The sequence below is a fragment of the Microtus pennsylvanicus genome, chromosome 7 (genome assembly GCF_037038515.1).
Source record: "Microtus pennsylvanicus isolate mMicPen1 chromosome 7, mMicPen1.hap1, whole genome shotgun sequence".
NCBI lineage: Eukaryota > Metazoa > Chordata > Mammalia > Rodentia > Cricetidae > Microtus > Microtus pennsylvanicus.
Genome location: NC_134585.1, coordinates 116,093,384 through 116,119,910, shown reverse-complemented (window position 1 = coordinate 116,119,910; position 26,527 = coordinate 116,093,384). Strand labels below are relative to the sequence as shown.

The following is a 26,527-nucleotide window of genomic DNA, read 5'->3' as shown; positions in this document are numbered from 1 at the left end:
TTTTAATTTAAGCTATAAAACCTAGAGTATTTGAGACTTTCCGTGGAGACATATTTGGGCTTATAGCCAAGGTGATTACAATGTCCTGGTTTTAATATTTTCGATGAGGTCATCGTGTGTTGGGGGAAGGGTGGGTGTTTACTCTTTAGCTCTACACCATACCCTGTCCCTGACTCCTTTCCCCCTTTGTTTGAACCCAGGCTCACTGGCACCAATACCGGTTATTCCTAAGGATTTAACCCCGTAATGTGGTGAGGTGGTGGTGGGAAGGCCTTTCCCACTGGCCTCGGAGTGGTCTGACTGGTAAACTCCTCTGTAAATACCTCTTGTTCAGAGCCCTCTCACTCCAGTGTCCCCTGAGTGGTGTGAATCTTAGTGCTAAACGAAGGGGAATAGGTACCTCCTCTACGGGGTCTCTGTGTCCTTAGAAGGCTCTAATAAACTTTCATTTTGCGGGTTTTCCTTGTGCTTTGTGGGAAATTAAGGCCTTGTTTATCATCCTCTTGGTGGGAGATAGAAAATTACTGGTTTCCATCCCATGGGCAGTTCAGCTCGGCGATCATTGCCCAGGCATGGACCGTGGGCCTGCCCTTCTGGAACTTGTGGGCAGAGAGGAACGACAGAAAGGAAGGTGAAGAGGGAGTAGGCCGTGGCATTCACTCTTCCAGATCCTTCTCGCCCAGGGAATTTGTTACTTGTTCATGATGAGTGGCAGATGGAGGGGCAGCACCTTGTACAGACATTACCCTCTAATTTTAATTTAGTATTTTAGAGTTCGCATTGTCTCTTGCGGCCTTTCACGGAGCCATCCCTGGCCTCTCTAGACCTGAGGAGAACTTTTCCAAGGGCTTCATAACCCTGGGGTTTCTGAGTTGACTTAGTTGCGGACTGGGGTTTGCCAGCGGTGCTCCCTGGTTGTGCGATTCCACAGCTCTCACCAGCTCAGCTTCATGTGGCTGCCGCCTCTTCTGTTGTCTTCACGCTGATATGAGTTAACGTAAATGTCCGTGTGAGGAAGTAAGTGGAGAAACTGAAAAGTAAGACTAAAGACTGAAGTGTAGCCTGTGTCCTGTGTGTCCTCTTCATGGGTACAACAATGGGGATGCAGAACACCCTGCCGGCTCCCTCTGGTGCCGGGTCCTGGGCCCTGGGTGTGTGATGTGTCCCATGTGTTCCCTTCATGGGTACCATAGTGGGGATGCAGAACACCCTGCTGGCTCCCTCTGGTCCTGGGCCCTGGGCCCTGGGTGTGTGATGCTCCCGTGTGTCCTCTTCATGGGTATGACAGTGGGGATGCAGAACACCCTGCTGGCTCCCTCTGGTCCCAGGCCCTGGGCCCTGGGTATGATATGCATCCACCATCTCCAATCTCAAGATTCACTTTTCTCACAGCGTGTTTCTGTGCTGATTTGGAGTATCAGATATAGCCCAGGGATTTAGGATTTTTTTGAGGCTCTTGGATTTAGATGATTTTCAGTGACGTGTGCAGGAATGCAGGGGTTGAATGCCATGCATGGGTGAGTGGGGTTTGTTTGGGGCTGTGGTATAGAGTGTCTGTGACCCGGATAATCCTCTAGAAGCCATTCTCTGCAGACTTGTACACTTCAGAACACATGGCTGCATTCTGTGCCTAGTCACCATCTGCACATAGGCATGGTGTGATGGTGGCTCTTGTGAACAGCCTCCTTTCCCACTACACATGGGTATTTTTGAAAAAAACCACGAGGATAGACGCTGGTGAGGAAATCTGAGACTCATCTCTGGATTTTCCCTGCTTGGTTTTGGGAAGTAGCCTCAATGTTTTGCGATAGCATTTAACAATCACAGGTTTTTTTTTCTATTTTAATATAACTTTGTGTCTATGCTTTTTTTTTTTTTTTGGTGAAATCTACCTCTGGATGAACAAACACTAGACATTGTCTTTTCCGTTTAAAACCACTCTGAGCAATTTAAGCTAAAAGGACACTTTGCTGCTGTTTGGGGGAGGGGAGCAAGAAAATTATATATACTTATACATTTTTTTCCAGTAAGGGCACTTAAAAGCTTCTGTTTAAAATTATGGGGTTTTAAAAATATTAAGTTGTGCTTACCCAAAGAGTTGTTTTTTTTTTTTTTTTAATCCTTATAATAAGGAGGGTTACTAAAAGTGCAGGAAATTGGTGGCAGGCCAGCTTTGCCTTGATCAGAGGACACAGATAGAGATGGTTCAGCAGATCAGGTAGAAGATGACAGTTCCAGCTCGGGCTGGCCTCTAGAGCACTTTTTGTTTAGCCTCTGGGAATGGTGCTTCTCCCTCTCTGGAGACATTAGTATAGTTGTGAGCTTTGTGGGCCTGTGAGCCTTGTGTCTGTTTTGGTTAGTGTCATTTCTTCCCTGGTGGGTATCTATGCTGAGGAAATACCCCAGGGCTTCTGGGACCACGCTGGGGCTTACTGATCAGTGGATGTGCCAGGAGCAATGACATTTGTCACCGTGAAAGGATAACAGGCTTCCTCACTTGAATTTCCTGTGTTTTTATTGTTGAGGTGTTTTAAATTTTTTAAAATTTTTTTCTTATGTGTCAGTTAGTTGTAGATTTTGCTTCTGTTCAGCTTCTTCAGTAGCTGTTCCTTCCTTGGTACACATGGCTAAAAGTGCAGGGGGTTGGGTCAGAGGAACTATCATCACCCATGCAGATTTTACTTTATTTTAAAGGCTTATTTTAGTTATGTATATATTCATGTGTGTTTGTGTGTGTGTGTGTGTCTGTGTGTGCATGTGCATATGAGTGCAGGTGCTCACCAAAGCCAGAAGAGGGCGTCCTCGGATCCTCTGTTGCCCTCTCCAGGTGGCAGTGAGCCTTTCGATGTGGGTGCTAAGAAGAGCAGTATGTACCCTTGGCCACCATGGCATCTCTCTAGCCCCCACTCATGCGTATTTTAAGACAGGAACTTTGAAATGTGTTTTAGTTTTGCTGAGATTAGAAATGTCCTATGCTACTTTCTCAGCTTTTGTCTTGTTAAAGGCCAGGACGTTTCTGCCATCTTCCTCCTTTTATATTCCTTCTTATCCTGAAAAAAGTAAAATCTGTATCAGAGTCTCATCTGGGTGTTCTCGTGCTCATGGAACATTTTACACACATAGCTGGTCCCTGAGTCTGCTCACAGGACTTTGTCTTAGATATAATGTCAAGTGAGTACTGCGCGCCTCCCATGGCCAGGCACTTGGAGCCACTGCCTTTCAGGAGGAGCTTTCCTGTTGGCGAGAGCATGACACAGCTGCTGGAGCTCTGGGGAAGCAGCATCCAGGCACACAGGAGGATGGTGCTGCTTGCTGAGGAAGGCTGGCTTCCTGCTTCAGAATGCAAGTAGGGATTAGCAAAAGGAGGGAGAGGAAGGGGATCCTCTTGTATGGTGCTGGCCTGAGGAAGGAGGTTGCAGAGGTGCTGTTAATAGACTGACCACATTCTGGTTCTGGGTGGGTTTTTAAATCGTGTGTCTCATATAGTGTAATCTCCAAGACACAAGGGCTAGAACTTAGCTGATTGATCTCATTTACTTTGGTTCACATTTGAAGTTGTTAATTTTTTTCCCCATAGTCCTGATGAGCCAAAAGCAAAGGAAGAAGGAAAAAAACACAATTGCATAGTAAACACATAGTGAAACACAGCCCTTTGATGAATTACATCTCCCCTGCCCCCACTCCCCCCCCACCACCAAAGGATTCAGTATTATGAGTTAGGACAAAATTTCAGTTTTTAGAATCACAAATTAATGTAGGCTTGTTAATTCATAAGGATGAATTCTTTTTCTCACCTGAGAGACAGTCAAGAGGATTGTCCAGGAGTTGAAGGCTAGCCTGGATTCCATTGTCAGTGCCAGGCCAGCCTGGGCTAGACCGAAATACTGTTGTTTCTTTTTCCAAAGCACAGCAGGTTTCAGTTTGGGGAAAGCAGCGGGGACTGTGAACCCTCCAGCTGTCCTGTGTGGACCTGGAGTCAGCATATTTTAGGTAGGAAACAGTTCCTATTGGGTGATCTCTGTGAAGCACGCAGAGATCCTTGAACATTATTGGAAAAATAAAAATCAATGTCTCCTCTGCTGTGTTCCTCCTTTCCTTTAATCAAGGCTGACTCCCAGAGGAAGACAGATACTCTACTCTGCTTCTGTTTAAATGTGACACTCGGGACTGCCTCACTTCTGTTTGTTTGGCCCTCCCCATGGCTGACTCCCCCCCCCCCTTCCAAAAAAATAAAGGATAAAAAAAATGTAGCTAAAGCTTTGTTGTTTGAAATTGAAGGGTGATGTGGAAAGCACTGCAAATCCCTGGTGTCTTCCTGTCTGCCCTTCGTTCTCCTATTTTGGGTAGTAATGCAAGCAGTCATTTCAGAAAGCATGGCCGAGCTCACTTGACGGGCGCTCCGTTCAGAGGCCCTGTGCCAGAAGCAACAGAGGGACACGGCCAAGTCCCAGCCAGCAACCCAGACTTCATCTCTCAGATTCTGCTACTTGAAATTTGCATAAACGTTGAAGGGGAAAAAGAAGCGCCCTGTGTCGCTGCTCTTCACATATTTCAGGATCTGCAGCCATTCAGGGCCTTAGAATGTTGTCTGAGGGTGCAGTGGGCGGCCTCGCTGCGGGCGGAGCAAGCAGGGAGTGAGGAGAGTCATGTGAGGCAGACAACAGACAGAGGCTTATTTGAAGAGGCTACAAAGCAAGAAGCAATGCCAATTTAAAACATCCCTTGTCAGAGCAGCGAGTGAAACACACTGAAGGCTGCTCAGATTACACCGTCTGGGGTACCAGACTTAATTACTCATGTTAGAGATTCTTAAAACAAAGGGAGGCTTTTAGGCCTGTGGTACGGAGCTGGCATGGCCTGAAAAGCTCTGGAGAGTCTAGGAAATTGCCATGAGGAATCCACCAAGGCTGGACACCTTTGGTCTGTCTTTAAAAAGATGAATTCCTGGCATTGGACGTGGTGAAAATCAATGACACTGACCTTGCTGATGGCAGTGTTTGTGTACAGTGGAGGCTGATAAACTTGAATGAACTTGGAGTCTAGTCTGCACTGAATGGCACCGAGGGTCTGTGCTGTTTCTTAGTTTTTTTGTGGAGAGATTTTGATGTTGGGTATCAAGAGGGTTTACCAAAGGCATCTACTAAAAGCAGGTTTTGCTGTGTTTGTATTTTTCTTAGAGTCATTTGGCTAGGCCACCTCCTCTCTGCTCTGTCTCTCACTTCCCTGGGCTGCTAGGACAGTGTGGCCAGAGACTGTTTCATTCATGGCTGATCTATCTCCACGCGGTACTGGTTGAGGGCCGTGCTCATAGTTGCTGTGGCCTTTTTGCTCATGTGTAGTGCTAGCTGTACATTTAGTGAGTCATTTCTCTTTATTGTCTTTTTAAAAGGAGAGCAGTCGGCTCTGCGTGGCTTGTCTGTTTTATTGGAGGCTGGTGCTGGTGACTGGGAGGAATTCACTCCATTTATTGGTATCACACTCCGTGTTAAACTGTGTCGTTTTCCTTTGAAGTTCACGGGCTTGAGTAGCAGCTGTGACCCTGACCAGACCTTGATGATCTAGCCCATCCTGGCCTCCATGGCCTTTCTCCTGTGGCCATTGTTTAATCCTTGTCTCAAGACCACAATGTTCGTTTTCTCTGCCTGGGTGCTCTGCTCTGCTCAGGTGGGTCTTTCTTACCATCTGAGGACTTTGTGACCGGTTTGTGCCTCATTTCTGGATTTCGTTCTTCTAAAACCACTGTCCAAAGTGGCTTTATTTACATATTCTTTTGTCCTCCATTTTCCCCTTAAAAGAAACAGTGTTTGTGAGACAGGATCTCTTATTTGTTGACCACAGTATCCCTGACATTGGGGTGGGGCCTGCATCTGCATACCCAGTAAATGCGCTGCTCTGAGTATGAAAAGCCTGTCTCAGCTGGGCATGAGGGGCACATCCTTGATCCCGGAACTCGGGAGGCAGAGGCAGGTGGATCTCTGAGTTCAAAGCCAGCTTGGTCTGCAGAGTGAGTTCCAGGACAGACAGGGCTACAGTGAGACCCTGTCTCAAAAAAACCTGAGGGGTGGAGGGGGGGAGAAAAGAGAAGAGAAAGCCATCGCTGAGCTGTGCCCTGAAAACGTGTGATACTGGAAGCTGGCTTCTAAATCTGTGTCACATTGCCAAGTGACTGAGTGATAAGTCCATCTTTTTGTTTGTTTTTGCTTTTTTTTGCGACAGAGTTTCTCTGTGTAACAGCTCTGACAGTAGACCTGGCCTCGAACTCAGAGTGCTGGGACTAAAGACGTGTGCCGCCGCCACCACCACCACCTGGTGCTTTTGCTTTTTTTTTTTTTTGTGGTGTGCGTGGACAGAAATACAACAGGATGAAAGACTGAGCACAGTCTGCTCCTCTGTGCAATTTATGAAGAAAAGCTGCCTGGAGTCCAAGGCTCCATCAGCTCTTTGATTTGATCCAACACTTCACCTTCTGACACGTGAGCTGCCTTCATATTTGCATTTAAGTTGCTAAACTGAAACAGTTGCCTGAGGTGTGGTCTCTCCCAGTCTCTGCTGTAGTGGTTTCGTTTACCAACGTTTTTATTTTTTATATGGCACATAATTACAGTATTTACCAGAAATGGTCCGAGAATAAAGTCACGAGTCTCAAATTTTACTCTTTCTTTTGTTTATCCAAACTGCTACCACCTACATTTTCTAAGTTCTTTGGTGGTTGAATTAAATAATTTAGGGGACTTCTTGGGTTGGATACTCTGACTTGGTGCATTTGTTCTGGTTTCAAGGGTGGGGTCCTTCAGACCTGGAGCCTCACTGGGGAGCTCACTGGGGCTGGAGAGTCGGTCCAGGTGCTCAGGTGCTGATGGACTAGTCGCTGCTGATGTAACTGCAACTTGAACAGTGCACCTTAGTAAATGTTAGACGTTCAAGGTAGTGGAATGCCACAGATCAGCCAAGCGGCATTAATTATTAGCCCTGGAAGCCCACCTCTTTTTTTGGTCAGTGAATTGGATTGGTTCTCTAAGGCAAGGCTGTAAAGTTATTTGCTAGATTGATTGCCACATATTGACTTTGGGTTGTTTGCATTCTATGAAGCTGTCACTGTAATGATTTGCCAGGACACTTAATAGGAACAGGCTGTGATTTTTTTTTTCCTGCCCATGGCTGAGTCATGGGTGGCTGGGTCTTTGATGCTCTCCTGGATAAATTTCTCCATGTATACAGCATATATTTATGTATGTCTTAAAAGTTGGTGTATTTCTTATGTATTACTACCATGCGTATGGTGTGATGTTTATGTGCTTGTGTGTGGTACACGCACATGAGTGTGAAGATGAGGGACCCTGTCTGCACATGTCAGGGTCAGAGGACTCCCTCACTGTCTTGAGACTAGAAACTTCCTTTGCGGGGTTAGCCTGGCCATGCATGAGTTCTTGGGCGCTGCCTGTTTATGCCCTCTCCAAGTTGAGATCACAGGCATGCACACCATGCCTGGCTTTTTGCATACGTGCTGGGGATTAAACTCAGTGCTGTAGCAAGTGCTGCCACCAACAGAGCCATCTCCCTAGCCCCTTTTATGTAGCGCCACTTACTGCTGGGTTACAGGAGACGCTTGGGGTGGTAGTCTACCAAAGATTGGTTCCTAAGTAGGGAATTGAGCCCTCTGAGGTTGTGCCTTGCCTGAAGTTGTACAGCCAGGTTCAGGAGGCAGGAGGCAGGAGGCAGGAGGCAGGAGGCAGGAGGCAGGACTCGCTGCAGTTGTGCAGGAGACAGGAGGCAGGACTCGCTGCAGTTGTACAGGAGGCAGGAGGCAGGACTCATGATGACATTTACTCCTTGGGATTCTTGCAGGATACAGAGCTGAAATTTGCTCCATGCCTTCAGGGTAGCCCTGTCCGGAGACAGTTTCCTTTTTATTTAAAGAGAGAGAGGAAAAAGCAATTAGAAAAAAGCCTGAAAGTCCTCACTGAAAATAATAAAAGTGTCTAAAGAGAATGAAAAAATCAGTTTGAGAACTGCGGTATGGAGGAAATAACCTGACATTAACTGTTTTAATTAGAGTCGTTGCATGGAGCTTATCAGTGTGGGAAGAGGGAGCTCTCGGGCCTTACAGGGAAGTGGGATGGGGGAGAAGATCCCTCTTCCCGAGTCGCTTGCTCAGTGCACAGCCCAGTGATTGCTCCTGTCCTGCCAACAGCTGTTTCAGAGAAGGGCCAGACTGAAAGGCGTAGACCTCTGGCTCAGTGCTGCCACCCCATAGGGTCTGATACCCCATGAGGAAGCCACTCAACCTCTCTGGCCCTCATTGTTCAGCTCATGGTCGTCATAACAGCCGCCTAGCCATGGTTGTGGGAAGTAGCCTGTCTCTGTAGCTCAGAGCACAGTCTCTGGGTCTGCTCACCCTAAGTCAGTTTTGTGTCTGGCTCTGCCTTGCTGCTTGTGATGATGGACAGGGCGCTTACCTACTCTGTTTCCTCAGCTGCGGAACATGTGTGATGAAATGAACCACCTCCTCCCAAGGTTGTTGTCAAGACTGAATTAGTTCGTCTGTGAACAGTGCTTGATAAATACTTCCAAGAGGTTTATGAACCTGTTGACTGTTAGAGTGGGTTTGTCTTGCCTTTCTAGTTGTCCTTAAGAGTTTGGTGTATATTTGGTGATGAAAATTCTAATCCTAGCCAGGCGGTGGTGGTGCACGCCTCTAATCCCAGCACTTGGGAGGCAGAGGCTGGCGGATCTCTGTGAGTTTGAGGCCAGTCTGGTTTACAAAGTGAGTTCCAGAATAGCCAGAACTAAACAGTGAAACCCTGACTCAAAAACAAAACAAAACAAACCAAACCAAAAAATAACAAGAGAGAGAGAGAGAGAGAGAGAGAGAGAGAGAGAGAGAGAGAGAGAGAGAATTCCAATTCTAAAAGCTAAACTTCCAGGGGCTGTAAGTGTGGAGTTGGGTAAACTTCTTCCTCTGCTGGCTGAAATCAGTGAAGATGAGCGTGGGTTTCCATAGATTAATTTCTCCTTTTTTCTGGGTCTCGTTGGTGGCGGGTGATGCTTCTGACTTCTTACTAAAGTGGCCTGCCTATCAAAACTTCACCTGAAGCTAAGAATCCCTAAGCATGGTTAACCACGGTCCACTCAGACCTTAACTAGTCAACGATGGGCTCTTACACACTTTTCTGACGTGTGTCAATCCTGAAAGGCTCACGGCTTGTTATGGTCGGTGCAGCTTTACTGTCACTGAGATGTGTGACTGCCAGACATGCTGAGTTACAGAGAGGCAGGAGGCTGTGGGATGAACGTCTGTGCTTCCATACCTGGAGCGAACGGGGACAAGTCAGCTAAAAGTCTAAAGGGAATGCAGGGCGGAGGTGATGTGGGAATGGTTTTCCCTTTGACCCCGCTTTGGGGTCTAAGGGTCATGACTGGTGCCTGGTTTCTGATCCCGGTTTGTTTTTTATTTCAGCTTTGCAGTGTCGAGGTGGTCAAGAGCCCTGTGTAAATGAGGGAACCTGTGTCACCTACCACAATGGCACCGGCTACTGCAGGTGAGTTCTCCCTCTCTGTGTCTGTCCTCTCTGCAACCGCAGGCCCTGCATGAGGTGCGCTCCAGCTGTCTCTGTTTGTAATGCTTCTGTGAATGTTGGCTCTCATTCTTCTGGTTTCTGTGGGTGGTGAGGAGGGAAGGACGTGGCTGTAAGGTAAATGGTTGGGGAAACCATCTTACTATCCTCCTGCCTTACCATTCATCACTATGGGAGAGCTTTAGTGAGTGGCTAGTTGACGTCTCTTCTACTTTCTCTTTTATTTTTCAACTTGACACAGCTTTAGAATCTTATTGCTAAGATGCTAGATATAATGATGTTTTTGAGTCCCACCAGGTAGAAGTCTGATTCTGCCCTCTGTAAGCGTTTGTAAAATAGTCATTGGAAACTTTAAGTCCCTTGTCTCAAAAGCCCTGTTCTGAAGGCAAGACTCTGGAGTGAGGGGTGTGGGAGCTTGCGGTGGGCGAGAGGCAGGTAGGTCTGTGGGCAAATCTCACGAGTTGGGAGGGACTGGACTAGAGCCTTGGGGTAACCCTTGGTTCAAGAAGATTTTTCTGCTTTTCCATTTTTGTTTGAGAAAAACCATGAGATAATTTCATAAATAGTTTCTTTTATGTATTTGTTTTCTTAATTTTGAGACTTTGTAGCCGTGGCTGGCCTAGAACTCCCTGTGTAGACTAGGCTAAGATATGCTTGCCTCTGCTTTCCACAGCCCTCAGATTAAAGGTGTGCACCACCAAACCAAGCTGCATCTCTATCTATCTATTTATTTATTTACCTCACAAGCTTTAGTAGTAAGGTGTATCCATTCTCTTTCTACCCGAGAAAATAACATCTGTTAATATGAAATTGCTCTTTCTTTTCTCATTTCATTGTGACATCCCTACCCCCATAGAGTGGATTCTGACCCTGCCATCTAAATTCTTTAATGTTATAAGATTATTTCCCCCCTGAGTCAGAAACAATTTTCTTCAACAAAGTGAAAATATTTTAAGCCGTGAGGACAGTAAAATTTAACAATAGTTTGTTTGGATTGAGACTAAGATAACATTGGAAATGAAAGATTTTATGTAACTGATTACGGCTACTAACTTGGTTTTCAGCCAGAAAAACAAAACCCACGTGGTGCATTCTCCTCTTCATGGAAGATAATAAGGGAGGGAGTTCAATACCTCAGAATTGGCCGCCACAGTCTTGTAGGCCTCTGCGGGCACCTGCTGTTCTAATGTTTGGCTCTCCAGTGGTCTTATCGGGCACATGTGACCGTGTGCTGAGCCTTTGCTCAGCCGACCCTGAAGCTACTTTTGTTGCTACTTTGTAACTGTCATTTGCTACAATGTCAGTGTCTGGTCTTAGGCGGAAATGAAGGCCCTGTGAAAGGTCGTTGGACCCCTAGGTTGAGAACGGATATTCTAGGATATTTTAGGGAGGCATAAACAAACATCTGTTTACCTCACGTAAGGCACTGAAAATAGAACCAAGAACTGATGCCACCCCAGTCTGCTTGGTGAGCCAGTGAGTTCATTGGTGCCCCTTATTGGAGCCCAGGTGGCTCAAAGGCAGCCACCCCGGTGAAAAGCCCACATGGGCTTGGTGGCGAAATCTAGAAAGCTTTATTCCTGGCCTGTCCTGCACAATTCACACAACTCGCAGGCAGCTCCACGGAGACAGTCTGCTCTCCCCACAGCTGATCCCGCTTTGGTGACCCTGGAGCAGGACCTTGTAAATTTCACTACCTTCCTTCTTACCAGCCCTGTCCTGCCTTTGCAAGGAAGTGTTTCAGTTGGGAGGAAACAGCCACACACTCTCCTTGAGTTAAGAGAACCATACATACAGAGTTCAGCATATACCGTCATTTCCATGTCTCTTATCTGTTTATCTTAACAAGATTGATTTCCCCTCTGGGAATTTTATTTGCTTTGTGTTACGTTGGCCTGGTAGAGAGGCCAGCTAGTTGGATGTAATTGGACTTAGTAACTTACGCAGAGGAATTCCACAAAGGTTATAAATGCTGGCCTGTGTGTGTTCTCACATGAGAGAGGAGGCTTCAGGGAGAAGAGACTCTGAGTGCTGGAAAGCACACTAAGTAAGGGTTGCTTTAGGGAGAGGCAGTTTCGACAATGGCTAGCCTCAGACATGAAGCATGACTAAAGAGGCATTGTTGTTCTCAGCTGCAGAAAGAAACCCCCGCATGAAGATGTGCACGGTGGAAGGAGAGCAGCCTGGGGCTAGGTGTGGTGGACGCTTTCAGTTCCAGCACTTGGGAGGCAGAACCGGCTGATCTTTGCTGGTTCAGGATCAGCTTGGTGTACCAGCCAGCAATACATAGTGAGACCTTGGTCTGTAAAAGCAGTCCAATTTCCGTCCCCAAAAACTTGTTGGTTGTTGATAGGATGGACTTGTGGGGTATAGTTTTGGGGGTGTCCCTCAGATAATCTTTCAGTTCTACTGTGAAGGAAATTAGATTGGGTAAGGAGTAAGAGAGAAAATTGGCAGAGCCACCCCTTTGGAGACCAGCAAGAACAACCCGACAGGGAAAAGCGGGCTTACTTCACCAGCGGGTAAAGTGTGTCCTCGGGAGGGGGGCGGTGGGCATGAGTGAGCCCCGGAGAGTGAACAGTAGCACAGAGGCTGCACACGCTGCCCCCACATGCTGGACTGACCTGCTTGGACCCCTAAGCATCGCTGAGTAAACCTGGTGTGTGCTCACACACTTCTCCGCTGCCCGTTACCACCCTTCCGCCCAGGACTCACACGGCAGTGAGTGAGTGTTCCAACACTTAAAGGGTTATGAAAATTCCGCCAGGCATGCGGGGCATGTGATTGTCTTTTACTCCTGAGGTTGCTTAGTGGATTAAGAAAAAACAAAGTTGAAGCCAAGTTTCTTTTGTGGGGGGTAGGGTGGGAATTGGGAGAAAAATGTTTTAACGTGGAAGGTATCCCAGAACCTGTTAAGGTGGCATTATGCTGCTGATTCAGCTAAAACCTAATGATTGTTTATAGAACTCATAGAAACCCTCGATAAGAGCACATTGACAGATGAGGATAAGTGCTTCCAAAGACGGCTTTTGTGCATAGCTCACTGTTCTTTTTCTTCTTCTCACTGCTAGGAGCCCAAGGACCCTGTCAGATTGTGGTGCCAGGCAAGGGGAACCTGTGCAATCTTGCATAAAACTCAATTACTGCTGCTAAATAGTTGCTGTCAGCCCTTAATAAAGTCCTCTCCCTCCAAACGTTAAGACATTTTATTCTCCCCCTGTCCTACTGGGAGGTGTAAATATATGATTAAGTTTGGATGTAATTAATCACTTTCGAGATGTTTGTTTCAGGCTTTCAAGTATAAACCACCTCAAATCCAATTTTGATTAAAAATCATGGGCAGCTCATGTTCCCTAGGATGCTGGGTGTCGGCGAGGTTCTGAACTACCCAGTCCACAAATATTTACTATAAGGACATATTTATTAGAATTAAAGCCCTCAGCTGTTGATCGGAATGTCTGGGTTGCCAGGGGCTAAGCTCTGTCTGCTGTTTCTTGTCTTGACTGTGGGTTCAGTTTTGTTCTCCTTCACACTTGGCTTTTAAAGTACCGGTGGACACCATGGACGATGCATTTGGAGTTTTGCTCCCAGTGTTGTGGGAGCGAGTACATTGATGCTGATCAGGCTTGGTCTCAGGCTCTGTGAGGTAGTCTGCTGGGATATGGCCCACATTTCCAAGATGCTACCCTTTAGAGGACCACTGGGAAGTGTGAGGGACTGAACAAGCCTGGGATGTTTTTATCAAGTCCCTCTTCTTTGGCAAGGCTTGAATTCTGCCCATCCAGTCTTTGCAGTCAGCCGATTCTCTCTTGGGTCCTGTGTTCTCATCTTCTGATGTGGGAAGTCCTTCTGTATATGTGTTGCTTTTATTGGCTAATGAATAAAACCATTTCAGCCAATGACTTAGCAGAGTAAAGCCAAGTAGGCAATTTGAGCATATATATATATATATATATATATATATATAGAGAGAGAGAGAGAGAGAGAGAGAGAGAGAGAGAGAGAGAGAGAGAAGGTGGAGTCAAAGAGAGGTCGTGAGCTGCCAAAGGAGACAGATGCCAGAAACTTAACTAGTAGGCCAGACCCTTGTATTAACATAGGTTAATAGAAATGGGTTAATTTAAGATGTAAGAGCTAGCTAGGAATATGCCCATGCTATTGACCAAACAGTGTTGTAATTAATATAGTTTTGTGTGATTATTCGGGTCTGGGCGGCCAGGAGCAAAGTGCAGTCCTTGCTTACAGTCTTCTGCACAATCAGAAACCATTGAAGGATTACACACTATGTTCATACTTTGAGTTCCTCCTTCCAGGAGTCCATCTTTTCCAGAGTTTTGTCTTTCAAATTCCATTGACCTCCATAAGTCCTGATGCCCTTCACCTCGTTCTCCACTGGAAGGACATCCACAGCCTGCTTGTTTTTTTTTTTTTTTTTTTTTTGTAGCACTGCCTGAGCTGGAGAGCAGCTTGCAGAGTTAAATGTGGGTGTCCCGCTGTTTGCTTCCTTCCCCTCTCAAGTCCTACTTCCCTGTAGTTTCTGCTGGTGCCTTTTCTCTTTCATCCTGAGTTTATAATTGTTACGAACAGATAAGATAGTTTCTCTGATTCCATTATTGCTGTTAGTCTTAAGAATGCAAATTGGAATCGAAAAGGGTTCTTCATTATCCCCTCTCTTGGAGGAGGTATCTAGCGCAGTGTGGAAAAAGAAGGCAATGCTAGTTATAAAGCCACACAGTTGCAGAGGTTCCTGTGCTTTCTCCTGGGAATCTCCAGTTTGTATTTAAAAATTACGTTTTAAAGTGCATTGTGATGGATGCAAAATGTTATAAAATACAAGTTTATGTCACATTTTATCCAAACCTTGTCTGCTAGCTTTAATAAACATTAGCAACTAAGTATTTTCTTTGCCAGGATTAGAGTGATGTTGGTGGTCCAGGCATCTGAAATCCATCCAAGAAAACTGGGCCGGTTGCCTTCATTGTCCTCTTAACAAATTTTGGTATCACAGCGGAGATCAGAGGCACTGGACTCCCTCAGAACTCAGCACATGATGGAGGCTGGGTCCCCAGTGCTTGCGCCTCTGCCGTGGTGGTGGTTTCCAAAGGGTGTGTTCTGAAGTCATAGCTGACTCAGCATTAGTCCCTTTCATCACCTTTGTTAGTGATTCACTGCTGTGAAGGGGACTGATGATCAGAGCCGGGGAACAGGACTTGCTTTCCTGCCAAGCGGGCCCTGCCAGCCTGGCTCCTTGGTGTTGGTTGCTCTAGTGAGCAGAGCATCGTGTATGTATACATTCTCTGGAAGGTGATAGCAGAGCCAGCTGTACTTCTGAAAGTCTTAACACTTTCCCCCTACAATCTCTTTAGCATCTTTTAAACATTAAATGAAGTGTGGTATCCTTGGTTTATTAAAATCCTTTTGGGGCTGGTGAGATTGCTCAGTGGTTAAGAGCACTAACTGCTCCTCCAGAGGACCCGGGTTCAATTCCCAGCACCCACATGGCAGCTCACAGCTGTCTGTAGCTCCAGTTCAAGAGAATCTGACATCGTTATACTAATGTGCATGAAATAAAGTTGTTGGTTTTTTAAAAAAAAAATCCTTTCACAGGGGAGTAATTTTTTCCTTTTCTCTTTGTCTTAGTGTGGTATTTAAGAATAATTAACTCAAGAGTTACTTATTGTGGGCTGGAGAGATGGCTCAGTGGTTAGGAGCACCGCTTATCTTGCAGAGCAGCCAGGTTTGGTTCCCAGCACCCACATGGTGGCTCACAACCACCCTTCTCTGACCTCTGAGGCCAGCAGGCATGCAGGTGGTGCACAGACATACATAGAGGCAAAACACCCATACAGGTAGAGAGTAACATTGTAGCCTGCCTGTGGCTACCATTGGTGGCAGCTCACAACACCCCAAGTCTTCTGTAGTAGTTGTGATTAACTGATTCTGATATATTGCTTCATACTTCTTTGGAGGGTCCTCCAGCTGTTACCAGTTCCCTGGGCTGGCTGGCTTAAAGCGTTCAGAGTGGGTCCTGCAAGGCCGTGTTAAGTCAGGGAATAACTGATTGCAGTGAGCTCTGTTCGGAGCTCAGCATGAGCAGCAGAGTGGGGGGTGACACGAGGGAGGCACAGCCTCGGGTGTGGAATCTAAAGCACTGCCCGGAAACCCAGTCATCAAGATCAGTGAGACCCCAATGCCATGTTTTGGAGTATCAAAATTAATGCGAAATGGTGAAAACTCTCAAAATTCTACGTAAAGAGATTAGCAATACTGATTACTACATTTGCCCCGGGCCCCAGTGTGGTTCAGCCTGGCACTTGTGAGTAGATTAAGTCTTGGAAGAGTCCTCCCTGGTAACATGCTGTGAACATAGATTTCTATGCCAGATAGACTCAAGTTTGAGCTCCTTCCTGCTAGCGATCAGATCTTTGGCAGTGTACCGACTGCGGTGATAGCTGAGCCTTGTTCTAGACCAGGTTCTGACCTCACTGAAATACATAATGTGGAGTCCTTGCTTTATCAGTCAGTATGGATACTCAGAGAGTTTAAATAATTCCCCAGGATCTTAAAACTTTTTTGAAATACTGACTCTAAATGAGCACTTGGAAAATGTGCTGCTGTTTTGTGCTTCAGCTTACCTATCAATAAAATGGGAGCAAATTGCATATTAAAGTGAAAGATCAAGCAATACCTCCTAAAAAGGAAGTACAAAACATTGGGAGATATAGGACTACTAGAATATGATTAAAAATCTCTACTTCTCTTAATTAAAATCTATTTATTTATTTAGTGTGTGGGCACGCATGTTGAGGTCAGAGGTCAGCTGGAGTCAGTTCTCCCTGATCATGTGGATTCCAGGGCTTAAACTCAGGTGGTCAGGCTTGTCCGCAAGCAACTTTATCTTCTGTGCCTTCTTGCTGGCCTCTTAGTTTCTGTTTTGAGAGTAGAAACCGTGGTATTAGGTAGGCCTGGGCATCTCACCCATATGCCACTGGCTTCTAGCTACCTGAGGTTACATAGGTCAGCCTTGGCCAAAGCGTTTCTGCCATTATGTAGATGAAGAGATGGGGGCTGGAAAATAGTGTTTGTGGATGTGCTTTTCAGTAGAGAAAATTAGATTAAAAAACTTGAAACCTCTCCACTTCCTGGTCTTCTGCAGCTGTGGCATTGAGATGGGTCAAATCCAGTGGCTGCTGAGATGTTGCCGCCAGCACAAAGTCTCTGTGTTTGTGTAGTGACTTACCCACGTCCATGTGTCTAACAGTGCCATTGCGGACTGAGTCTTCCTTACACTGTCCTTTCAGACGCCTTTACTGTGTGTGTGTGTGTGTGGATTCTTGAGCACCGGTTTCTCATCAGTGCACAGTAGCAGGCTCCCCGTGCTCTTTCCAAGTCCTCTTTATGCCTTAAGCTGGAGCCTTAAGTGTCCGTTGTTTGGTGAAGTAGAAGGCCATTCGTAGGCTCAGCCTGAATCCTTCTGCCTGTCTTGGATAGCTGCCAATAAATTAAATCAATTAATTTTGGCTCACAAAGCTGGCATTAATAGATTGGAGTTTAGCTCAGCTTCTTTGAGCACAGTCTCCAGGTTAACCCTAATCCTGTGAGAAGCTGCTTATTGTTCAGTCATAGCTTGTCAGCACCATCAGTTTGTGTAGGAATTCTTTATCCCCTCACTTACCTTCCCCTGGAAGCAGAATGAGAAATATTTCTCTTTCTAGAGAAGCTTAATTAAAATTCTTCGTTTTAGTTTTACCTATATCTGCCCTTCATCAAAATTCAATGAAAATAGAATTATGAAGAGATTTCCAAGCTTTGATAAAATAGCATAAATATGTGGGCATGATAGACCCTTCTCCGCAGTGCTCAGGAGTTAGAATTCCCAGGAATGAAGCTGGAGTCTCGGTCCCCCTTGTCACATGTGTGTATATCCATGTATGCGTGTGCGCGCACACATGTATTAGGAGACTGTGTTTTTTCCATATTTGTGTAATTCGAGTTCTGTTTCACATCGATCTCAACGCAAGGGAAATTAAAATTTCTGTTTGATTTCCCTACATTTTCTGGATCTTATTTATTCGCTGTTAGTGACCTTCCTGAAGACGCAGTCATCTGGGTCTAAGTTCCTCGGATGGGAAATCGGGCTTCCCTTTCTGTTCAGTACTTCTGTTTAATGTGTTCCTCTCAGAAACAGTCCCCACGGTCTTTACGAAGGTCTTTAGGAAGGAGGAGAGGAGGCGAGGACAGTGGTGATGGTGGTGTCGCTCAGTGAATACAGAATCACAACCTTCCATCCCATTTCCCCTCCTGTATGAAGAGAAAGTTCAGGAGAACATAGTCTGGCTTGGGATCTAAGCGGTACACAAAGCCCTTAATCTCCATCTCCTGACTCTCCAAACTTCTCAACATCTCTTTCTCCCCAATAGGATGGCAAGGATTCAGGGGACTGCCGCCAGCCATGGCCTAGGTGTAGACGTCGTGGATGAGGAAGCCAGAGGCAGCTTAGGCCTTCACTGTTGGGTATTTTGAATAGACCAGAAAGCCCCAAATTTATCTCCATCTTGGTTGCTTTTTTTTTTTTTTCTGTCTGAATTGTAGTTCATGTAGCATTTTACAAAACCAGTGTGTGGATCAGTCTGGTTTCTCGTGACAGCTAAGTGGTTTGGACAAACACTTCATTAGCACATGTTATCTCGAACGTGTGGGGGATGGAATGCCTAGCCTGAGAGGCTGGGGGAAGAGAGGACAGCTGACACCCTTCTTCCCTTAGACTTTCTGGCTATGTGTTGACTCATCGTGTGGCCAGACAGAGTAGCCAGGTAGGCTTGTGGCCACATTATGCAAGAAACTCAGAGTCCAAGAACCTCACAAGCCAAGAAAAAGAATGGGTTTGGATGAGGGAGTGGTACGGAAACAGAGACAGTGGCCGTGGGCAGTTTCCACAGCTGCGCAATGCAGACTCTCAGCTGAGAATTCAGGTATCTCACGGTTGTATCTCTTCTGTCCAGCATCCCACTGGCCAGGTTAGACTCACTTTAGGGATCCAAGTAAGCGAGTATCTGTTAGCCAAGCCTTTGGTTACCCCAAATTAGCTCATGTTCCTTACTGCTTGTTTCCTCTAATTATACAGTACATATCCAAACCCTCAATTATCCAGAATAAACCAAGATGCCTGCTCCGTGTGGAAAGCATTTGATGCCGGTTATGATTTTCTTGCCTAGATTTTGGCAATGCCTTGGTCATTTACTCTCCTGGCCCTTTAAGATTTTGAAACCCGGGTGCTTGTGTAAGTCAGGCTTGTCTCCGTGAGGAATTTCTTCACTGGGCAGCTTGCCCTTTCGAAACCTTAATCATTCTGAGCAGTACCCAAGGAGCCTGCTTGTCTTTTTTTTTCTGCCATAGTCCTATTTGTATATAATATTTGTGGTGTCTGACTCTCAGTCTCGTATTGCTGAAACTCACGTCTGTGAAGGCCCGGGTCACTCTTTAGGAACGGACAGCACTTGGTTACTAACGAGAAGGTGACTCATTTCCTTCCAGGCAAAGGCTGGCACTGCTGTGCTCATGGATGTCTCCACGGCACAGCTCAGTGGTGGGGTTTGCATACACCGTCTCAATTGTGTTGTTTGGTTTATGAGACAGGGTCTCTCTACATAGCCCTGGCTGTCCTGGCACCCACGGAGAGCCACCCGCTTCTGCCTCCCTGGATTAAAGGTGTGCGCCGCCACCCCTGCCTCCTTCTCATTTTAGAGGAATTAGTGACAAGTCATGAACTGGGGGAGTGAGCAGGAGAGGCCTTTATATGGGTCACAGAGATGCCTGAAAACAAGTTCTGGAGAAAGGTCCTACATAGATTTACCTAATGGTCGATTCCCCATGAGGTTAAATGCAGTATTCTCTTCCCCCACCACTATCTCTCATACACGTCAGTCATTTCAATGCCCTGTGATATTTACCTGTAAAGCCTGAAGTGTCTGCCATCATCTGTGCCGAAGAAAGCAGGCTGCTGCGCTGGCCCGGCTTGGGGAAGATGCTGACGCCTAGAAAGGGACAGAGGTCCTTTGGGCTCTGGATTTCTTCTTAGTGCCCATAGTGTTTGAATACATTGTTTGTCAGTTCTCTTTCACTTGATTTTGGCCTCCTATGCCCTCCTGGGAGAGCTTAGCTCCAAGTGAGACCTGAGCAAGAATTCATTTACACAAGCATGCTGGGCCCATTGCCAGGATAGTTGGGCACCTGGAGGGGTGTGAGAAAAAGAGGAGCATGGGCATGATCTTGCCCAAGGAGCAGGACTTGGAGTACTGTAGTAGCCTGGTTATAGTGGGGCAGCAGCCAAGAAGTACCCCACCCCACCCCTCCCCCCAACACTGACACAGCGAGCAGCATCCTTGGGTAAAAATGCTGCGGGAGTTAGGATGTCCATACTGAGGTCATCACACTTGGGAGGACGTTAAAGGGACCTTAGGATGCACCTGCCTCCCCATGCACCGTGTTTTATACGTGAAGAGCCGAGGCAGACAGCAGTTGAGTGAATTACTCTGTGTTGCATCACTGGCTAGAATATAGACAGGGTTGGGCTATTTCTCTTGACCCCATTCGGCGAACTGGATGTCCCGCCTGTTCTTTTTCTTCAGGGTAACAACCCTTTAAGACCTGATGTGGGCAGATATGTATTACCATGAGAAACAGACGAAAAGGAGAGGTTTTGTGGAGCAGTTTGTGAGAGTAAGAATGTTAACTCTAGTACGGTTTAACGTTTTAAAGTTTGGTGAGTCTAAGTATCATCGGTAGCTGTCCTGTAGCTCCACGGTGTGGACATGACTGAGGGGACTGTGGAATTTCAGAGTAAGATCTGTTTATTTCTGTTATTGTCCGGGTGTTTGCCCATGTGTGTGCCCACATGCATGCTTGGGGCTCCTAGAAGGGCAGAAGAGGGCATCGGGTGTCCTGGAGCCGAGTTACAGATGGTAGTGAGCTGCCCTGTGAGTTCTGGGAACTGAATTCTGGTCCTCTGTAAGAGCAGCCAGTGCTTGTCACCTTTGATCCCTCTGTCCAGAACCAAGCATCTTATTTTAACATCCAGGAAGATTGAGGATTGGGAGTAAAGAGATTTGTTCAGGATTACATGTCTACCTGCAGAGCCAGGGCTGGTCCAGATGAATGGGCTGTGGGCATCAGCTTTGCCAGAAAGATCTGTGGCTGTCTTGAAGCCCTAGGCAGGACATTTTTAAAACTGTGTAAATTACGCTTTAATATTCATTCAGATAGAGGACAAACTCCTAATCGTTGGACACACAGCATTGTACGTTTACACTCATTCATCTGTATGGCAGACTTGGATTGTGTGTGCATACATACATGCATGTACCTGTGCATGTCCCCATGTCCTCAATGCTGCCAGACAGTGTTTTCAGTGGAGCACTGAAGAGAATATGGGCAGCTCTGTAGTAGCTCTGCCCTGGCTCAGCCTAGTCATGAAGCAGCGAGATGCTGTGGGACCCGAGCTGTAGCATATTGCTGTTTCTGCCATAGTTTGGCCTTGTCTATGCTTGTATTTGCGCTCTGTCTTGAAGCACAGATTCAGCCTGGGCCTCTTCAGATTTTGGGGTCTTCTGTGCTTGTTACCACCACCTCTGAAAATGTTTCCCCATGTGCTTTTACCTTTGCTTTGGATAAAATGGAGTGCTTTTAGCATGTCTGTTTGATGGTTAGTTTCTGTAGTATGAAAGGCCATAAGCCATTGTAAAATCTCAGATAGTTTTTACTCACAAGAATTGATCCTCCGCCTCCCCCCCGCCGATTAGGCCATGGTCCTATTTTAAAAGGTGTAGTGACAGATAGATGCCACATTAGGGTTAGACACCATAATTTTTTTTAATTTTCTTCAGTATTTACATTTTTGGTGTTGGCATCTAATCCGGAGTCTTGCTCTTGTCAAGTGCTCTACCCCAAAGCTATACTCCCAGCCTTCATCTTTGGTTTTATCATGCAGAGGGTGGCAGCCCACAGCGGTGCTCCTCAGACCATTGGGCTGTCCTTCTGAAATTAAACTGGCCTGGTTTCTACAGTCCTGTTCTGTTTTTCTCCTTCTCCTCCTTTTGCTGTGGCCTTGGGAGTTAAACCAATGGCTTTTCACACGGGAACCAAGTGCTCTACCAACTGAGTTTATCTCTATCAAAAATGGCCGTATTTGTAGAAAACAAGAGTTAACCCGAACTGCAGGCAAGTGTTTTGTCTTTATGATATCAGTGCTGTCCTGCCCTCAGAGCAAGTGCCCGCAGACTCCCTTAGAGGGCGAGATAGCTTTAGGCCCAGAGTCAAGCCGTGTCACCTTGTATGGCCCTTTAAAACGGCACCAATGTAGAGCCTGCGCGGATGATACAAACAGATAGTGGTTTCCCCCGTGGACAAGTGTGTGCCAACCCCCTTTAGGGCATAAGAGCCACTCTGAAGTTCCTGTTTTCCCAAGAGAACTGGCAGATGCCAGAAGAGCTGTTTTTCTGATGTTTGGTTGTTTTAATGTGCCGATGAAGTTCTTGAAGCAGATGAGATGAGTTACAACAGAAATCACACTTGGTCCCTCTGGGCAGCTTTTGATCGGTGGCGGTTTTCTAAGTAGATGGTCTGCGCTGGGTTATGGCAGGGTCAAAACAGAGATGCTCCTAAAATAACAAGGGACACAATTCAAAGAAGTAAAAATCACACATTTTTCTTTGACAAATAATTGTCCTCCTTACCATCAGAGTGACGAGTGTCAGCTGATATAAACACCACGGAAGTTATCCTTGGTGTGGACAGGTTTGGGGGATGGCTGCTGTGATGGTGACGACTTCAGTAATCAAATTTTCTCTTCAAAGTGTCTTGAGATGCTTACAGGTAAGCCTGGCCCAACCCCAGAAGCAGAGCTGGTGCTGGATGGTGCCTGCTTCTGATGCCGTGTGAGCTTCTCATACAGGCACTGCCAGCATTAGCTGTGTGTGAAAGTTGGTTTTGTGTGCAGCACTTGTCTACCTGTGACTTCTGGGTAACTTCATATTTTTGAGGAAATTGTGATCTAAAGAAATCTATTCCATATGGGGTTGGATGGCTCTGAATAGGCTTGGGTGTCTGAAGGTTAAGGGGTCGATACTCTGTGTATCAAGAATTTTAATTAGTTTAAAAATCCTTTAGGTAAATAGCTCAGCCCAGTGGCTCCCAAACTTTCAGTGTAATTGAAGTCTAGAGTCTTTAAGTTGTTAAGATTCTGTGGACCCTTGCGTTTTGCCCTTTGGCATCTGTTAAGAATGTGCTCGCTAAACAGTTGAATGACTTCCATATGCTGGTCACTGTGTTTGGCACATGGAGTACAGCAGAGAATAATTCTTGTCTATTAGGGAAGGTAAATAATTATAGTAAAGGTTAATGCAATGTGTCAGAATTATGGGAGCATAAAGTGGGGATGTCCCTTCCCACCCTTCCCTTCCCTTTTCTTTCCCCCTTCTTCCTTCTTCCCCTTCCTGTAGCATTTCCTCCTCCCTTCTTCTCTTCCTCCTTTTCTTCTTTTGGGGGAGTAGGGACAGGGGCTGATTGCCTGCGCCTCCCAAGTGCAATCATAGGCTGCACAGGCCACCCTGCTGGGCCGGAAATAACATTTAAGCTGGGCTTGAAGCAATGTTAGGGCATGGCTGCAACCGGGGTGTGGAGATAATGGGGCTGTGGGTGGTGTGTGCACAGGCCTGGCATGAACAGTGGTGGACTGTAGCATGCTGTTTGAACTGGAAGAAGGCGAGTCCAGAGAAAGTCCCGAGCATGAAGAGAAGCTGTCTTGAGGCAGTTGTTTGAAGACCATGCATCAGGAGTTCAGGAATGTTCTCAGAGGTTGGGAATGATGCACCACGGTTGAGGCTGACTCCAGCAGCAATCCTGCAAAAGTCATCCAGATAGACTGGTGTGACTCACGACAGCAACTTGGATACCTTCAAATGTGGACCAGATACGACTTAGTGGAGCAGAGAGTGCTTTGGCAGCGCATCAGGGTCCCAGACCCTTGCATGCTTCCGCAGCACAGAGCTTCGAACTTAGCCCTCTTTTCTCGCTCGCCTTGTTTCTCACAGTGAGGGCGCTTTCTGTAACTCTGTGACCAGAGTGTGTCGTGTTTTAATCACACACGGATATTTTCTCAGGGTCCAGGGCGCATGGTAAAGGACCCATACGTGCAGGAAGATAAAGGGCAAGCCACCTTCTGTTATAGCAGTGACGCGAGCCTCAGCGCTGTTTGTCCCCCGTCCCATCTTTCAGAAGGCTGTTGAAGAGCGTGAACGCCCAGCTCGGCCTCAGCGCTCTGATAGATGAGCTTGGACTGTCAGCCGGATGATAAAGGCACTCGCAGAGTTGCTCTGTAAATAAAGCATGGCTTGCCATTGCCTCGCTCCCGAGTCAGTCTGAAGGCGCAGAGGAGCAGCGCTGCGAATGAGCGCCTCCGAGGCCCTGCCTCTTCAGCCTCTTCAGTTTGGATTTATTAGAATCAGCCTGTTTATTGCTTTATTCAGATGAGGGGGTGGAAAAACCTGAACACATGTGAACCAGCGAGGTGGGGCTCCAAGAGACAGTCCCCAGCCTCCCAGCTCCCCTTCCAGGTTTTTTCCTGTGGGAAACTTTTTAATTTGGAAGCATTCAGCTAATGTGGGAATCAAGATTAACATTTTCTGAAATACTTGTACAAGAAAGGCAGAAATGTGCTGTCCAGGAAGCAGATTTACATAGCAGAAAAATGCCTGCCCCGCAGTGTTTGGTCGTCTTTGTGTATTAGATCTCTCTCTCTCTCTCTCTCTCTCTCTCTCTCTCTCTCTCTCTCTCTCTCTCTCTCTCTCTCTCTGTGTGTGTGTGTGTGTGTGTGTGTGTCTGTGTAGGGTTGATTATATACTCATTTTTGTGTCCTTTACTTCAAACTAAGACGGCCCTGGGAAGCATGTTTCCGCCCACACCGATACCTCTCCCTTCCTCCTGAGTAAGGTATACTGTTCCCCTTTCTCTTTTCTTCATTTCCCGTTCTCTTTTGGGGAGTAGCAGCAGGGGATGAGTGGGAGTGGGGATGGCGGGAAGATGTGAACATGATAGGTGACTTCCATTTTCTCCTTTTTTACCAGGAAGTTAACCGTAAGTTTGTGCTTTCAAACAAGTCAGCACTGAGCACAGCCCGGTTATTTTCCTCTGCACAGAGTCCCAGAATTAAGAGGTTGATGTTAGTGAGACATGGGGCCCAGGTTCTTGGGATGAGGGACACACCACCGTTAACCAGTGGCCAGGGCTCTTGAGTGCGGCTGAGACATTTAGACGCTGTTGTGCTTTGAGCCTGTATGCTTTGGGGCATCTACATGTTTTCAGCCTGGCTTTGGGAATTGAACGTTAAATAGAACTTTCACTGGTTACTGCCAACTTCGGCTGTTAGCAATTACTTTTTATCTATTTTAACAGGGGGAACGGGAACCGGGTAGGGGAGGGTGATGGTGGCAGGGAACCTGGCTGGGGGAAACAGGCTAGGGGTGGGTGGTGGTGGCGGTGGCAGGAAACCTGGCTGGCATTGTGGCCACAGGAAAGAACAGACTGACTTGGAGCCCTTCAAACTGTAGATCTTTGTTACTGACCGATCCTTAATTTAGTTTGTGGGTTCTCTTAGCCCCCCACCCCCTTTACCTTAACGACAGCCCCCCCCCCCCCCCAGCTCAGCAGAGGCAGGCTCCACTGCAGAGTGGATGGCTGAGGGGCCCAGAGCAAGAAGAAAGTGGGTTGAAAGCTGAGTTCTGTTTAAAGAATTTGCTGCTGGAAACTCGCCCAGAGGGAGTCAAGAGGCGCTTTAATGGGGAACAGCTGCACTGCCATGGACTCACAGGAGAAGCACCCCCCCCCCACATTCTGTACAGTTCTTGAAAACTCATGATTTTGAAATTGCTGTTGTGTGAAGTACACCCCTCTTTCTTGTGTGTGCTGGGGTTTTGCTTTGTTGTTGCTTTTAATGACCAAATCCTCACCAAAAAATTAAAATAAAACCCCTCAAAACAAAACCAAAATGAGCTTCAGTAAAGCCTGGGTAGATTTGGGGCTCACCCTGCTGCTAGAACATTTGGTGGGGAAAATGGAGTGAGCGGACACTGGTGTTTAGTTGAAAAGGAGGTTTATTTCCTCCTCAGACTTCAGCTGTTTCGGTGCTGACAAAGCTGCTCATTGCTTTTGGCTTTTTGCTGGACGGGTGGCTATTCACTTGGGAGACGTGGAAGGGGACATTTTTCTGCCCTGTATTACTAGGGAGACAACCTGAGCTGCAGCCATTCATGTCCTCCGCTCCATGTGAGAGGTAGGGTTCGGCTGGCTGTTTCAGGCAGGGCAGCTGTAAAGGTGACCTTTAACCTTTCGGATGGAGTCTTTTCCAACACCACTCCTTCCACCCCCTGGTGGTATGTGTGTGTGTGGTGTGTGTGGGTATGTGGGATGTGTGTATATGTGGTATGTGTTGTATTTGTGTGTGTGATATGTGTTGTGTGTGCTAAGTATATGTGAAGCAAAGGATGTGGTGTGTGTATGTGGCAAAATTTTAAAGGAACATTTTTCTTACAACGGAAAGATGATTGAAACAGCAAGCCAGTAATTTTACTTAACAAATACACAGCATTCACCTTTTGCTGCATGGTGTTTGTAGTGCTGTGATGATGTGGAGATTCTGTGAGGGCAGGAAGGCCCTCGTACTGCATCTGTCTTGGAACAGAGAGGGCTCCTGTTATGTCTGGGAATCCATGGGGCCCGAATGACGAAGCAGAGCTGCAGTTCAGGTGCGCTGGTTCTGGAGAAGGAGCAGTGATAAAGGAACACTTCCTTATGTCCTCCCGTTTCTCCATGCTGTATTTAAGCAGAGACAGGCTATGGCGTCTCAGGACTACTTAGAAATGCTTCAGCCATGCGGTAGACGTTACCTTACGGCGCTCGAA

At 46.7% G+C, this 26,527-nt stretch overlaps 1 protein-coding gene across 1 annotated transcript in view; it reads left to right on the top strand.

Moving 5' to 3' along the window:
- The window catches only part of Notch2 (notch receptor 2), a 141,353-nt gene that overhangs the window by 26,847 nt on the left and 87,979 nt on the right, over positions 1–26,527 (top strand). Inside the window, exon 2 of the mRNA XM_075981808.1 lies at positions 9,458–9,539. Coding sequence (XP_075837923.1) covers positions 9,458–9,539 — 82 coding nt within the window. The remainder of the gene's footprint in view (positions 1–9,457; positions 9,540–26,527) is intronic.